Genomic DNA, 14,736 nt, shown 5'->3' with positions numbered 1-14,736 from the left:
TGAAAAAAAATTCCCCACCTCCTTTTACATAGCATGGATTCCTTGTATATTTAAGGAAAAAAATCCCCCATTCTTTAAGAAGAGATTCACAATTACTACTGAGAGAGAATAAAAAAGTAAGGAGTAATCCCTCAAGATAACAACAAATTAAAAAAGGAAATAGACTTACTAAAAGAGAATTAAAAAGGAAGGAGTAATCCAACAAGATAAGAGGAACCTAAAATGGAAAGAGTGACTCAGATAGATTGGCATCAGAGGTGCATGGAAACAAATTGCTGCCTAAAAAACTCAAGGGAAAACTATTAGAAACCCCCTAGTTAAAAACATATCTAAAAGAATCCCCTCCAATTTTTCATAATTACCAATGATACAGTTTTGTGCCTAAAATAGCTGAAAGACAGGTGTGACAATCCAAGAGGGGGGGTGAATTGGTCAATTAGAAAATTTAGGCTTAATTAAGGGAGATTAGAAATTAATCTTCTAATTAAGCACTAATTAGTCTAACCCTTGTTAAAATATGTATATCAATAAAAGCTAAGATTTAGACTTTCTAATAATGCACATTTACTAACCCTTGTTCAAATGGATATCATAATGCAATTAGGGTTTATAACATTTAACACAAGCGCATTTACTAACCCTTGTTCAATTAAGGCATAAACACAAGTAAGGTTAGAGATTACCAATCACCACGCGTGCAAGAGAAGGAAAGGAAGAGAGAGAGAGAGAGAGAGAGAGAGAGAGAGAGTTCACACCACAATGAGGACACCAAAATTTTATAGTGGTTAGGTCACAACTTGACCTACTCCACTCTTTCAAGTTTGGCTCCTTGTGTACTCCACTATGGTGAGATTTCAAGCCTAATCTCGAAGCTTTTACAATAAGCTTTTCCATTCTCAAGGGCCAAAGCGAAGCCCGTGGCACGAAGCCTTGGCAAGGGAGTCAAACCCTTGCACATGATTCACCTTTCTTCACGGGCCGAATCAGAGACCCTTTTCTTCACCTTTCTTTATGGGCCGAAGAGGAGACCCTCACATGAAGAACAAATAAAGAAAAAAAACTCTCTTGCATCTTAATAGGCGGATTACAACATTGAAAGCTTACATTCACTCCAAGAAATAAACAAATAAAAGTCCTATGGAGTGCCTCTTGATAACATGTAGAAATGGAAGATCAAAGATGTTTTAGCTTTTGAATTAAAAGGTTGAAGCTCAAAGAGAAATGAGATTTGATCTTTCTCAAATGTTCAAAAGTTGTGGAGATAGGTTTTAATCATGTATATATAGAGTATTTGAAAATATGACCGTTTGGGGTAAAACTGTAAATATTTGACTTGAAAAAGTCAAGCAGAAAATACCCCAACGGCTAGTTTGCTCGACCACGGCGGTCGATCGGGCTACATCGGTCGCCCGCCCCTATCGGGCGCTCTACTCTATTTTCAAATTTCTTACTGTCGCGGTCGACTAGCGAGGGTTTACTGTTTGCTCAAAAAATTTGGCTCAAAAAACCTATCTCGGCCGCGCTAAACCTAATTAGATTGTTCTGTTTGAAACAGAAGCGCATCCGCGGTCGCCCGGCTTAACCCGGTCGACCGGCTCGATAAAATTCGAGATGGCCTGGATTTCCAGGTTCCATCCCGCGGTCGCCCGGCGTAGCCCGGTCGACCGGCCCTGAGTGAAATTCCATTTTAACTTTAAAATCCAGGGGCTTTTGGGCAATGGTCTTTGGGCTTAAGTCCAAGGTTTTCGAACACATTTTTTGGTGTGTTGATGGTTTTCAAAGATGTAAAATATTAAGTATAAAAATTATTTGAAAACCTTTTGAAAGTGCATTTAAACATAAAATCAAGACGACTCCAAATACATTCTAAAAATAAGAACCTTGAGTCTTCTTGGAATGTCTTGGCTCCTTTGTACTTTTTTGGACTTCTTCAGCTTGAGTGAACATCTTGAACTTTGTCTTGGCTCTTGTGACATGCCCTCCAATCTTCAATGCATGTTGAGGTACATGAGGTGTCACCATGGCATGTTCAACTCTAAGCTCCTTCTTGACACTTGCTTAGGAACTTGTGGGATCTTCATGTTGAGCTTCTTTACTTGAGCATCTTCAAATGAGGATGACTCCAATGTAGGTGCAAGCTCTTGGTTCCTTTGATCCTTGATCCACAAGTCATGTGTTGTGAAGAGTTGTATAATGGCGATTATGACATAAAATTCCTGTATACAACACAACACCTCAAAGCAACACATCAGTCCATAAATGCTAATCATTTTAGTTTGCTAGCATCAAAATAAGAAGGTAAGGTGAATGATTAACCCATGGGAACCCTTGGGCTTACAATAGCTTTTATTTTTTTCTCCTACGCATTATACACTTCATTATATTACCCTTAGAAATCCCTAAAATCTCTCCTCGAACAGACTATTATTATTCAAAAAGTACTATCTAGACCACACCGTAGGATGATCCAAACCACCCATTTGATGAGCCACAACGTAAATAGATTGTGGCACAAAAATCACTTCCAAAGGATGATCCCTATCGTTAGATCTATAGCAATTTTCAAAATATGCAGTCCCTCTATAGATCACAGGCTTGGGATTATCTTATGGCAACGATTTTTGGGCCACATCCTATTTACATTGTAGCCCATCAAATGGATGGTTCGGATCATACATCGGTCTGCCCATCAAATGGATGGTTGAGTTATACTACGGCCTGCCCATCAAATGGACAGTTTGCATCATCCCACCGTACGTCACATACAATACTTTTTAAGAAATAATGGCTTGCATCATTTTTATCTAGGGGGTTTCTAATAGTTTTCCAAAAAATCAATTTGTAGGGCCTTGTAGACACCCAATTTTGTCAAGGTGGAACTAATGATAGGTTGTCGCCAGGAAGAGTTTAATGACAAGTCCCAGAGCCCTGTTGTCTTTCTCTCAATCTCTCTCTCTAGATTATGAAACTAGGATAATGTTTCAAAAATAAACTTTACCTCAGAGGTGAAACAAAAGCCCGTCTTTACACGGTATCCTGCCTTTCACGGCACATCCAAAAAGTCTGTTTCCACACGACCTTTCATCCCGAGAAGTTAGCTTTGGGTAAAAAACATTCGTGTTTACCCAAAAACATTTCGTGTTAAAAAAACCACTGATATTAGGTTCATTGGAATCTCCTCGGAAGGAGGATTCCAACGGATCTGACCGCGTGAGATTGGGAGTCCAAACAGAGGAGTTACGGTCAGCCGAAACTTTCCAAAAACTCGTCAAAAGAAACAAAAAATCACATTTTTTGAAGCCAAAAGGACGAAAAATCACATTTTCTAAAATCTTGCCGACCTGTCAGTGTTAGGTCCCAATTCACAACTTGCGAATTGGGATAACTCCTAATTTCGCACTCTGTGAATTTGGGAGTCGACCCCCTACAAATAGGGATAAGTGTAAATCAGATTAAAAAGATTTAAAAACGGTTAAAATCTCTCTGGTTAGTTTTTAACCTCTGGTTTTCCCCTTTTTTGGTTTTTTTCAGTTCAAAAACCCTTCTGAACATCAGAAAACCATAGTTTCTTTGCTTTAGAAGAGAGAAATTAGAGAAATTCATAGGTGGCTCACACTAGGGCGTCAGTATTCTGCTGAATTTTTGAAGATTCAGAGCGAAATCCTACATATAGTGCTGTTATTTTGCTGAATTTCGATCCTGCACAACCGTTTGGTGGGCCCTACTGCGATCTCGCTCTGTAGTTAAACTACACTCGTATTAGGCCAGTGGCCTCCATCGAGACGTAACCCTGAAGATGACCGTCAGATCATCTTACACCTAATCACATCATATATGTGCAAGTTGGTATACCCCATTGGCCCACTCTTGGTATACTATTTTGGTCAAGCGGTGTTCGGCCTCCAAATGTATTTGTAAAATCCTTTGAAAAATATTTCAATATTTCATAAAACTTTCCGATAAACATTTTATCAATTTCGCCTGACCAGACTATTTAATAGGCCTACCGCTCTAACAAAATTATAGATGTCAATTCTTAAATTTTATGGTGAAGAATCCCTTGTTGAATATCACTATTGGTCTTGATCTTTGATATAGCTCTATCCAGTAGCGGAGCCAGGATTTATTGATAAGGGGGGCCGGTCATACATAAGGGGGGCATTATGCATAGGGGGGTATGTTATACATAAGGCTGGGCCCAATTGAGTTGGGCCTATAAAGGAGTTTGGCCCAACTCAAGAGGGGCAGCTTCCCCCCTTAAGCTACATGTAGCTCCGCCCCTGGCTTTATCCGAATGTTACTCTAAACTAGAATCGCTATGAGATGGATTAAGACCCTAGAATGACCGACAGACCAATAAGATCCCTCATATCTAAAGACATGTGAAGGGTCCTATCTAGAAGACAACTTTATACTCTCTTGTCCACAAGTTGATATTTATTTGATCCAGTTCGGTTGCGCGATCCAATCATCGCACCCACTCTTCTTGCTTAGGGTCCACTACCCAGATGACCGAGATAAGTCATCCCACGACACGTGCATGTAAGCAAGACTGATGCTAGTTGTATTCAGAAAGAGATGTCCAGTCTCTTTCCGAACTAGAAACTATTAAGGCTTGCATAGAACCGAGATCCCATATCTCCTTGCTCCATTGGATCTGTGAGCATGTCATTTCTACTATGCTACATAAGGATGAAATGTGTCAATAAATAAGTACATCACACACATTCATTAATATAATTACCCATTTATGTCATGAAATAAATATTTATTGATTAATAAATGTCATTCTACTGACTTTTCAGGGCATATACTCTAACATATCGTACCTATATTGATTACCTTAAGTGATCTTTTCGATATTGTGACCTTTGTTGTGACACTTTGACTTATACCCTTATGGACCTTTTCCCTCAATTTTGAACTTATGTTAATCACCTCACTCGTGGCTTATATCCTTTTATTCGATTATGGACTTTTCTTTTGTAGTATGCTTGACCCCACTTTTGTAGTGCGTTATTATGTACTGGGCTTCGGCTGACTGTGGTTTAACATTTTCACATTTTGACCCTTGCGGAGTCGACGAGGAGGCGCAGTCATGATCTTTGATTTCCGATTATCATTATCTTTTCAGTACCTTTACATTCTTTAGACAGTGACTAATGTTTAGGCTTCATTAAGACTGTCATTTAGTTATTACTATTATTATTATTATTATTATGGGTTTTGGGATTAATGGGAGATTTGGAAAGGAATTGAGATTTGATTATTGGATTTATGTAAGACATTTAAATTCAGTTATTGGGATTATTCCAGATGGTTTTGATATTGCTTTGTTACCCTTGTATGCTTGTGAAGCTTGCTTTACAGGTATATGGCGTTGTCACACCCTAGGTCCTTTCTGTATGTGGATATGTGTGTGGCTTGGGGGTGTGACACCTACATAATGATAATATTTGAAAAACAGGATGCATTGATGTTCTCTGCCGAGGTTTTGTACAAGTTTCCATAGAGTTACCCTTAGGTGTCCGTTTTGTCCCACCTTCAGTCTACAATGGAACCTAGCATTACAATATAGTCAGTGTGTACAAGGTAGTAATTCTGAATCCCTTTACCTTAAATTGAAAAGCACACATTTTATTTTATTTGTTAGGTCTTGCCAAAAAATTCTATCCCATTGGATGATTCATATCCCTTATTCATTAAATCTTAAATTCAGGCGACATATTGGACGATTCATATCCCTAGCAATAGCTAATAGAGATTTTGCATCATAATATAGTTAAAATTAGTTGCACCATGTAAATCATTCCTTCTGACTTGAGATACTAATTTTTTTTTAAATTTAATCATTTTGCTCTATGATCTTCTATTTCCTCGTAGGATCCGGTGAATAAAGATTGGTGGTTATTATACCGCGATGATAATAAGAAGGTGGTCTATTGGCCAAAGGCCCTCTTTAATTCTACATTCGCTGACTATGCTGATGTTGTTCAACGGAGAGGGCCTGTATATAATGACGGTGTTGAACCTTGGCCTGAGATAGGGAGTGGCCATCAACCAACTTATGAAAGAGGATACCGATTTGCAAGTTACATTGGAGGCATGAATTCCTCTATGACTTTATCTGAAGTTTTTTGCTCCAACATCCTTATTCACTACTGATGAATCGCCCTCATCTCCGCCTCATTGGAATTTGCAACCCTAATAGGACCCGAGAAGGCACATTTCGCATTTCCATCCTCTTCTCTATGGATGCCCGCCTATTCCCGCTGGACTTGGGTTCCCCATACTTGATCCTTGGAAGTTTAACTTTAGGAATTCAATACTAGGAGGCATCAACATGCACCTAGGAAATAACCGGCCTAGCGTCCCTGCTATTGCACACCATTGACCATCCTTGTGATAGTTCATGAGCTGAGACAAATTGGAAACTAGGCGAGGATCTGGCCCAATCAATTGAAAGTGCAATGACCTTTATGAAAAGAAAATGTGGGGATTTCACAACCTATAAACACTTGAGCATTCCTCTCTTTCCATAATAACCAAATTAGCGCTAATAATGTCATGTTCCGCAAGATCTTTCCTTTACTCTAGTAAGGAGCCTATACCCATACAAGATCTTTATTTATATTCCATGACATGACCTTCATTTTACTTTCCAGCCAAAGATTGAATCTTATTCTAACTCAAACAATGAATCCTATTCTAACTAAAAAAAGAATACAAGAAAAGATAAATATAACGATTAAAACAAACCCTACTTTATCTAAACCACCAAATAAATAGAATCCTAATCTAATGTGGTTACTAAACTTACCCTACCCTCTTGTGTATGTGCAGGAGTCAACGGTAACTCTTAACAAGGGCCACGTATGAACACACTAGACGTTGATGATTCTCATCCTCATCCCAACCCAAGTGAGGTTGGTGATTCTCATCACCCATAAAAATAAAAATAAAAAAAAGGTTGATGACTCTCATCCTCATACCAAACCTTAGCATGGCCTACCATTCCCAAATAAATAAAATAAAAAGGAGAAAGAGGAAAAGGAATTGCAACCAAGAAACCAACCATGTTGGAGATTCCAAAGCTTTGAGTGCTACAAAAACTCCCAAACATTTTCTAGTGGGGATTACACCTGACTCCCATACTCTCTCAATGCTTCCTCCATTTATTTGCTTTAATGCTTCCATTTCCACAACAGCACCCGACACTCTAAAATGCCATGAGTCCATACTGAGAAAAAAGTGTTGTCATACTTTCTAGACTAGATCGACTGACCAGATGAATCAAATGAATAAAACAAAATCTGTTAAAAAGTAAGCCTATGTGGCTGTTCTCTCATGCAAAAGTCATCCGCTGAGAAATTGCCTAGCAAATCCCTAATTACAAACTAAAGGTTTTGGGGATTTGCTTTCTCGGCTTACTTTTGCAGGAGAGAACAACCACCTTTGATGAATTAAATGAATATGGCAATCTGCTAAAACGTGAGCATGTGTGGCTGTTCTCTCCTGCAAAAGTAAGCCGAAAAATTGTCTTCGAGGAAATTGCCTACCAAATCACAAAGTTTTTTTTTTTTTTTTTTTTTTAAGATTAAAAGGTTTGATGCCATTAAAATACAAAGTTTCATGGATGGTAATTTACTAAAAATTTCCAAAGTAAAAAACAGTGACACAATTTCATATTAATAAAATAAAGGGTTTTGCTAACGAGTGCCCGTTAAGGTGCATTGGGAATGATATTTTCCAATCATTTTACACATTGTTTGATAAAAATACTCATTTTCTGTATATTCATTATCAAAAGATGTGTAAAATATCATTTCCTGTGCACCTTAACAAGTGCCCTTAGGGCACTCGTTAGCAAAACCCGGTTTTTTATTCTTGACACGATCATGCAGTTTCGGCTTGTGGACCCTACCATGGATTGTCGGTGAGCCCAAGATCTCACTCATCTGTGAGATGTTTTCCATGAGATCAATGACTAACAATTTCCAAGAGTCTACATTCAAAGGAATTTACCAGGCACATGGCATCTGACTCACTGGTGTTGGGACTTCGGACTATATAAGCAGAGAATTTATATGGTGGCCGACCGCGATAATTACAAGGGCATGGTGTCAAAACCCTGCCCATTTGATTTTTGATTAGATCAAAAATCAAATGGCCCTGCCCTTTTAATTTTCACGGTCAGGCATCATATAAAAACTCATATAAGCAAACCCTCAACAGAGCCTTTCTAATTGGTGGGTCCCATATGCTAAACATGGGCGCCATTAATTTCCAAGGTAGAAAACTTGTAGCAATCCAGTCATTAACTTAAAGAAAAAAAAAAAAAAAAAACTAAAACCATAACCATCTCATGTTTCTAAGAACAACTTTAGAAATTCAGTTTAATGCTTGTTTTTCACACTTCTCTATATAAACATTCGTTCATGAACCTAACCCACATATGGTGCAGGGTAGTTCCACATAATAACCAATATGATTTCAATTGAAGATGACCCAAGGAAACACGAATAATCCGTGAGAGAGAAAAGCCTCATTTTTAGTTGAATGGATATCTACTCATCTTCACTATCTCCAACCACAAATAACCATGTTGTATTCAGTCCGGATTGTTCCCATTTTAACCAGCCTCTCCTTCATGGATCAGACCATCAATCCCACAATCCAAAAGCTGAGAAAATGGAGAATCAACAACACCCACAGTCAGGCACTACCTTTATCAGAACTCTCCTCAATGGAGTCAATGCATTGTCAGGTGTCTCTCTCACCCTCTCTATAAATATATAGCAATACATCATAGATATCTTAATTTTTTAACACACTTTTCTTTTGTTTTCATTTTGCTCAGTGTTTCATATTTTATGTGGGGAACGATGCTCTTAGAATCCTTGATTTCAAAAGCCCCTCATCCTTTAGTGGTTTCTTCTTAGGGTTTCCCCTCCTTTTGGCTCTCTTGGCTAGACCTTATCTTGAGATTATATTACCAAAAGTTTCATTTTACAGTTAAGAAAATTTGAGTTCTATAATGGAATGATTGGATTATGGATCCAGATCACGTTGACCTCTTGTGGGTAGGCCCAAATTAAGCTTCTCATGCATTAATCTAATAGAAGTTTTGTGATGTCCTTTATCACACTGGACGTTGATGATTCTCATCCTCATCCCAAACCCACGTGAGGTTGATGATTCTCATCCTCATACCAAACCCTAGCATTGCCTACCATTCCCAAATCAATCTAATCTAATCTAATCTACTATATATAAAGGCGGAATCGTGGGTTAAGTTCTTCCACCCTTTGCCAAAAATCTCATCTATATTATGCCTATTCTCTTTAATAAAAAGTTATGATATTAACTACTTTCTTTAGGGTAAAATCGTAATCTACATACGAAAAGTACCGACACGGGTTCTTGTCTATGATGACAATTACAGAAAAAAAAAATACCAAGAAGTGGTAAATACATATGACAATGACGAAACAACTACTTTATATTAATCATGCAGGACACTTGCAAAATATTGACGGATTCGGGGCACCACAAGAGGAACAACAATTATGGAAACATCTATTGATTGGAGGGCTAGGATCAGCCTATATCGATTGGAGGGCTAGGATAATATTAAATAATATTAATAATTATTTAATATTATTCCGAAATTTCGGTCAAAATTCTATACGAGAAAAATAGTCATTCATTGATTTAGTCAGATTTCAGGCGAAATCCACGGAATCCATAAAAATCAATTTAAAAGATACTTTAACTCGGTCAAAATTTCAGTAGTTTTGGCCGAAATTTCAGGATAATATTAAACAACGGATAAAATCCATATTTTTTTGGGATATTCCTTAAATTTCGGAACGGGATTTTGGGGGGAAATGAAATTTCGATCGAAATTTTGAAAATTCGGTTAAATTTCGAGGGAAAACGAAATTTCGTTCCATTTCGGGTTGACCGGATTTGGATTTCGGTCCAAATTTCAAACCATGCTTAAGAGCAAGATTTTAAATTTCAATTTAAGTTTCGATCGTCTTGGAAATGTGGACGTTTCGGTTTCAGATGAAAATTTCGGTAAAAGGTAAAGTAATACTGTTTTCCCTATTATATGAATAGATCCTAGGTAGTTGTTCCTTTTAATCAACTCCAATATTAGATTGCAACTTCATTTTTCACTATTTGAACTGATATTTGGGTCCCGCACGTGCATTTTTCCTAGTAAAATAAAAAGGAGAAAGAAGAAAAGGAATTGCAATCAAGAAACCTACCATGTTGGAGATTCGAAAGCATTGAGTGCTACAAAAACTCCAAAACATTTTATAGTGGGGATTACACCTGACTCCCATACTCTCTCAATGCTTCCTTCATTTAATTATTTGCTTTAATGCTTCCATTTCCACAACAGTACTACCCGACACTATAAAAAGCCATGAGTCCATTCTCAGAAAAAAAAAAGTGTTTTGTCGAACTTACTTTCTAGACTGACCATGAAAGATGAGAGAATGGGCCACACCAGATGAATAAAATGAATAAGCAACTGTTAAAAAGTAAGCCTATGTGGCTGTTCTCTCATGCAAAAGTCATCCACTGAGAAATTGCTTAGCAAATACCTAATAACAAACCATGGGGTTTTGGGATTTGCTAGGCAATTTCGCCCAAAGCTATTTCTCGGCTTACTTTTGCAGGAGAGAACAACCACCCCAGATGAATTAAATGAATAAGACAAAATCTGCTAAAAAGTGACTCTGTGTGGCTGTTCTCTCTCGCAAAAGTAAGCCACAAGATTGTCTTCCACGAAATTGCATCACCAAGTTTTTTTAAAGATTAACAGGGATGATGCTATTAAAATACCAAGTTTCATGGATGATAATCTACAAAGAATTTCCAAAGAAAAAAAACTGTGGCACAATTTCATATTTATCTTTATAAAACCTTAAATTAATTTTTTTAAAAAGACTCGACCTCACTCTAACGAACTGGTTTTTTATTCTTAACACAATTATGCAGTTTGGGCCTGTGGACCCCACCATGGATTGTCAGTGACCCCAAGATCTCACTCTTCTGTGAGATGTTCTCCATGAGATCAATGACTAACAATTTCCAAGAGTAGTCCACATTCAAAGGAATTGATTAGGCACATGGTATCTGACTAACTGGTGTTGGGACTATATAAGAAAACCCTCAACATAGCCTATCTAATTGGTGTGCCCCATATGCTAAACATGGGCCACATTAATTTCCAAGGTAGAAAACTTTTAACAACCCAATCATTAACTTACAGAGAAAAAAAAAAAAAAAAAAAACTAAAACCATACCTATCTCATGTTAGTAAGAACAACTTTAAAAATTCAGTTTAATGCCTGCTTCTCACACTTGCTATATATTAACATTTGTTCCACCAGCCTCACCCACATATGGTGCACTAGGTTCACATAATAACCGATTTGACCTCAAAAGTAACACGATAGATCCGTGACAAAGAAAAGCCTCATTTTTAGTTGAATGGCTATCTACTCATCTTCACTATCTCCCTCCACCAACAACAACCATGTTGTACTTAGTGCGGATTGTTTCTATTTTAACAAACCTCTCCTCCGTGGATCAGACCATCAATCCCACAACCCAAAAGCTGAGAAAATGGAGAATCAACAACACCTACAGCGAGGCACTACCTTTATCAGAACTGTCCTTAATGGAGTCAATGCATTGTCAGGTGTCTCTCTCTTCCTCTCTCTTAATATAGAGCACTACATCATAGATATCTTCATTTTTTTATACTTTTTTTGTTTTCATTTTGCTCAGTGTTTCATATTTTGTGTGGGGAATGATACTATTAGAATCCTTGATTTGAAAAGCCCCTCTTCCTTTCGTGGTTTCTTTTTGGGGTTTCCCCTCCTTTTGGCCATGGTGTCGAGGCCTTATCTTGAGATCATATTACCAAAAGTTTCATTTTACAGATTATCCCAACTATTTGATTAATGACTTGGAAACATGCAGTTAAGAAAAATTGAGTTCTATGATGGAATGATTGCATGAAGGATCCAGATCATGTTAACATCTTGTGGGTAGGCCCAAATTAAGCTTCTTATGCATTAATCTAATATAATATTTGATATTTCCGTTATCTTTTTTTTTTCTTTCTTTGATTTTTTAAACTTCATTCCATTCTTACTAGTTTATATATTTTTAGATGACTATTTAAATCACATAAGCCCTATTTATTTTGGATTTTGAGAATTGATTTTGGGTCTCTCAAAATCAATTCTCAAAATCCAAAACAAACTGAGCCTATGTGGTTTAAATAGTCATCGAATATGGTCCACCATGGATGGATCCCTGGAAACCCACACTGACAGGAAAATCCTAGCCATCTGATCAATGGGTTGCAAAAGGAGAATTGAAACAGTAATTGCTAATTACTCACATTTGATGGGAAAAAGTCCATTGATCAATTAGTTCTGATCATCCTAATCATTGGACATTGGCCAATCCATTGTTGGCCCCATTGGTTGGCCAATTTCAATAACCTTACATTTGCCACATGTTTTTTTTTTTGCTCATTGATAACCAAACAAAATAGCCCCCACCATGCGGTGTGCCCCTTTTTGACATAAAACTTTGACCATTCTAGCTAAGTCAAACCCGAGTTAACTCAGCTTCCTAAGCTCAAAGTATGAGTCAACCCCAAGAAATCATGAGCTGAATCAAGTGAAGTCAGCCACATCCTAGTTTGGTAACTACATTTGGTGATTGTATAGATGTGACAAAGCAGTGATTTAAAACTTTCCAGCTCAACTCAAGACTGAACTAAGTCAACATGGTTTTCTGCCCCGCTTAGAATGACTACTAGTATTTGACGGTATTCAGAAACTTTCACTAGGATAGTCAACAAGAAACATGGTCTAGTAGAATTCCCCATGCCTTTGATTAAATTAAGTGGTCTCAACTTTGAACATAGCCATGATCCTTAATATCATTGTTCTATTTTTCAGGAGTTGGAATACTATCAATTCCTTTTGCACTCTCAGAAGGAGGATGGTTGAGCTTGATACTTCTTTTCCTTACAGCAATCATTTGTTTCTACACAGGGATACTCCTAAGGCAATGTATGGATACACATCCATTGATTAAAACCTACCCCGACATCGGCGAACTTGCTTTCGGATGTAAGGGGAGAGTAACAGTTGCTCTTTTTATGTATCTTGAGCTTTATCTAGTCGCAATCGAGTTCTTGATATTGGAAGGTGATAACTTACATAAGTTATTTCCAAATGCAAGTTTCAAAATTATGGGGATAAGACTTGGAGGGAAAACAGCATTTGTTTTGCTATCTGCACTTATAATTTTGCCTACTACATGGTTAAAAAGTTTGAGTTTGCTTGCTTATGTCTCTGCTGGAGGAGTTCTTGCTTCTATTATTGTTGTGGGTTCTGTTTTTTGGGGTGGTGCAGTTGATGGTGTTGGGTTTCATGAAAGAGGAAGACTCTTAAATTTGAGTGGAATGCCAACTGCTGTAAGTTTATATGCCTTTTGTTACTGTGGGCATGCAATATTCCCCACCATATATACTTCTATGAAAGATAGAAGTCAGTTCTCTAAGGTAAAGAAACATAAGTTCTCTACACCCATTTTAGATAGCAAGAAAAATATTTTGGACCAAAAATTGTCTTAGAATTTTTTTTTCTTTCCACAATTTAGAGGGAAATAATGTAATTATGGTTAATTTATAGGGATATTATCACAAATTGAAGGTCCCCTTGAGTAAAAATCGAATAGGGTTGTTCAAATTATCTTTTTTCATGTGTAAAAAAATAGAAACTTTTAGAATTATTTTCTATTTTCAAACTTTTCTCAAAAATTCTTGCAATCCAAACAGGGCATAAGGTAAAGAAAAATATGGATGTATAATATTTCTCCAACTTTGTTCTTCCATTATATTTGTCAGTCACATCTCATAGTTTTTACCAATGTCTTTGTCAAGAGATTTTTTATGGTGTAAGCTCTTATAATCCCGTGTTTTTCAAAAAGTACTCTATGGACCACATCATGGGATGATCCTATGATATGCTCCGTATAGTTCTTTTTGAAAAATAAGGGACTATAAGGGCTTACACCATATAAAAACTCCTTTATCAATACTACTGATCTTTCCCCTGTGTTTTCTTTCATTACAGGTATTGCTCCTTTGCTTTGTTCTTTGCAGTTTCAATTATGGAACAATGGCAATTCAAGGCTATCTCATGTATGGGGACGATGTAAAATCTCAAGTGACATTGAATCTCTCTATTGGGAAGTTGAGCTCAAAGATAGCAATTTACACCACCTTGATCAATCCATTTACTAAATATGCATTGGTGATTTCACCAATCTCCATTGCCATTGAAGAATGGTTTTCGATCTATAACAATAGAGCTATTAGCCTTCTTATTAGAACTCTATTAGTGATCAGCACTGTAGTTGTAGCCTTGACGGTTCCACTGTTTGGATACATAATGGCACTTACTGGGTCATTTCTAAGTAGCACAGTTTCAATGTTATTTCCATGCATGTGCTATTTGAAGATTTCTACAGCTTCTAGGAAGTGTGGTTTTGAGTTGGTGACTATTTTGGGGATTTTAGTGTTGGGTTTTTTAGTTGCAATTATAGGTACTTACACCTCTATGCGTGAAATTGTAAACCATTTGTAAGCAGATTCTCATTGACTTAAATATTGATTAGTCCTCTCTT

The 14,736-nt window shown here is 37.2% G+C and overlaps 1 protein-coding gene across 2 annotated transcripts; it reads left to right on the top strand.

Moving 5' to 3' along the window:
- The first annotated feature begins 8,445 nt into the window (after positions 1-8,445).
- Positions 8,446-14,736, top strand: LOC143885813 (amino acid transporter AVT1I-like). Of its 2 annotated transcripts, XM_077389871.1 has the most exons (4): positions 8,446-8,767; positions 11,615-11,722; positions 13,002-13,609; positions 14,184-14,736. In XM_077389871.1, the coding sequence occupies exons 1-4, from the start codon at positions 8,560-8,562 to the stop codon at positions 14,694-14,696; spliced, it is 1,437 nt and encodes a 478-aa protein (XP_077245986.1). In that variant the 5' UTR covers positions 8,446-8,559; the 3' UTR covers positions 14,697-14,736. The 2 variants fall into 2 exon arrangements, with proteins under 2 accessions (XP_077245986.1, XP_077245987.1); XM_077389872.1 differs by lacking the exon at positions 11,615-11,722.

The sequence above is a fragment of the Tasmannia lanceolata genome, unplaced genomic scaffold, assembly GCF_043159265.1.
Source record: "Tasmannia lanceolata isolate RefF3 unplaced genomic scaffold, GAP_Taslan_0.1 ptg000009l, whole genome shotgun sequence".
NCBI lineage: Eukaryota > Viridiplantae > Streptophyta > Magnoliopsida > Canellales > Winteraceae > Tasmannia > Tasmannia lanceolata.
This window is presented reverse-complemented; position numbering and strand designations above follow the sequence as displayed.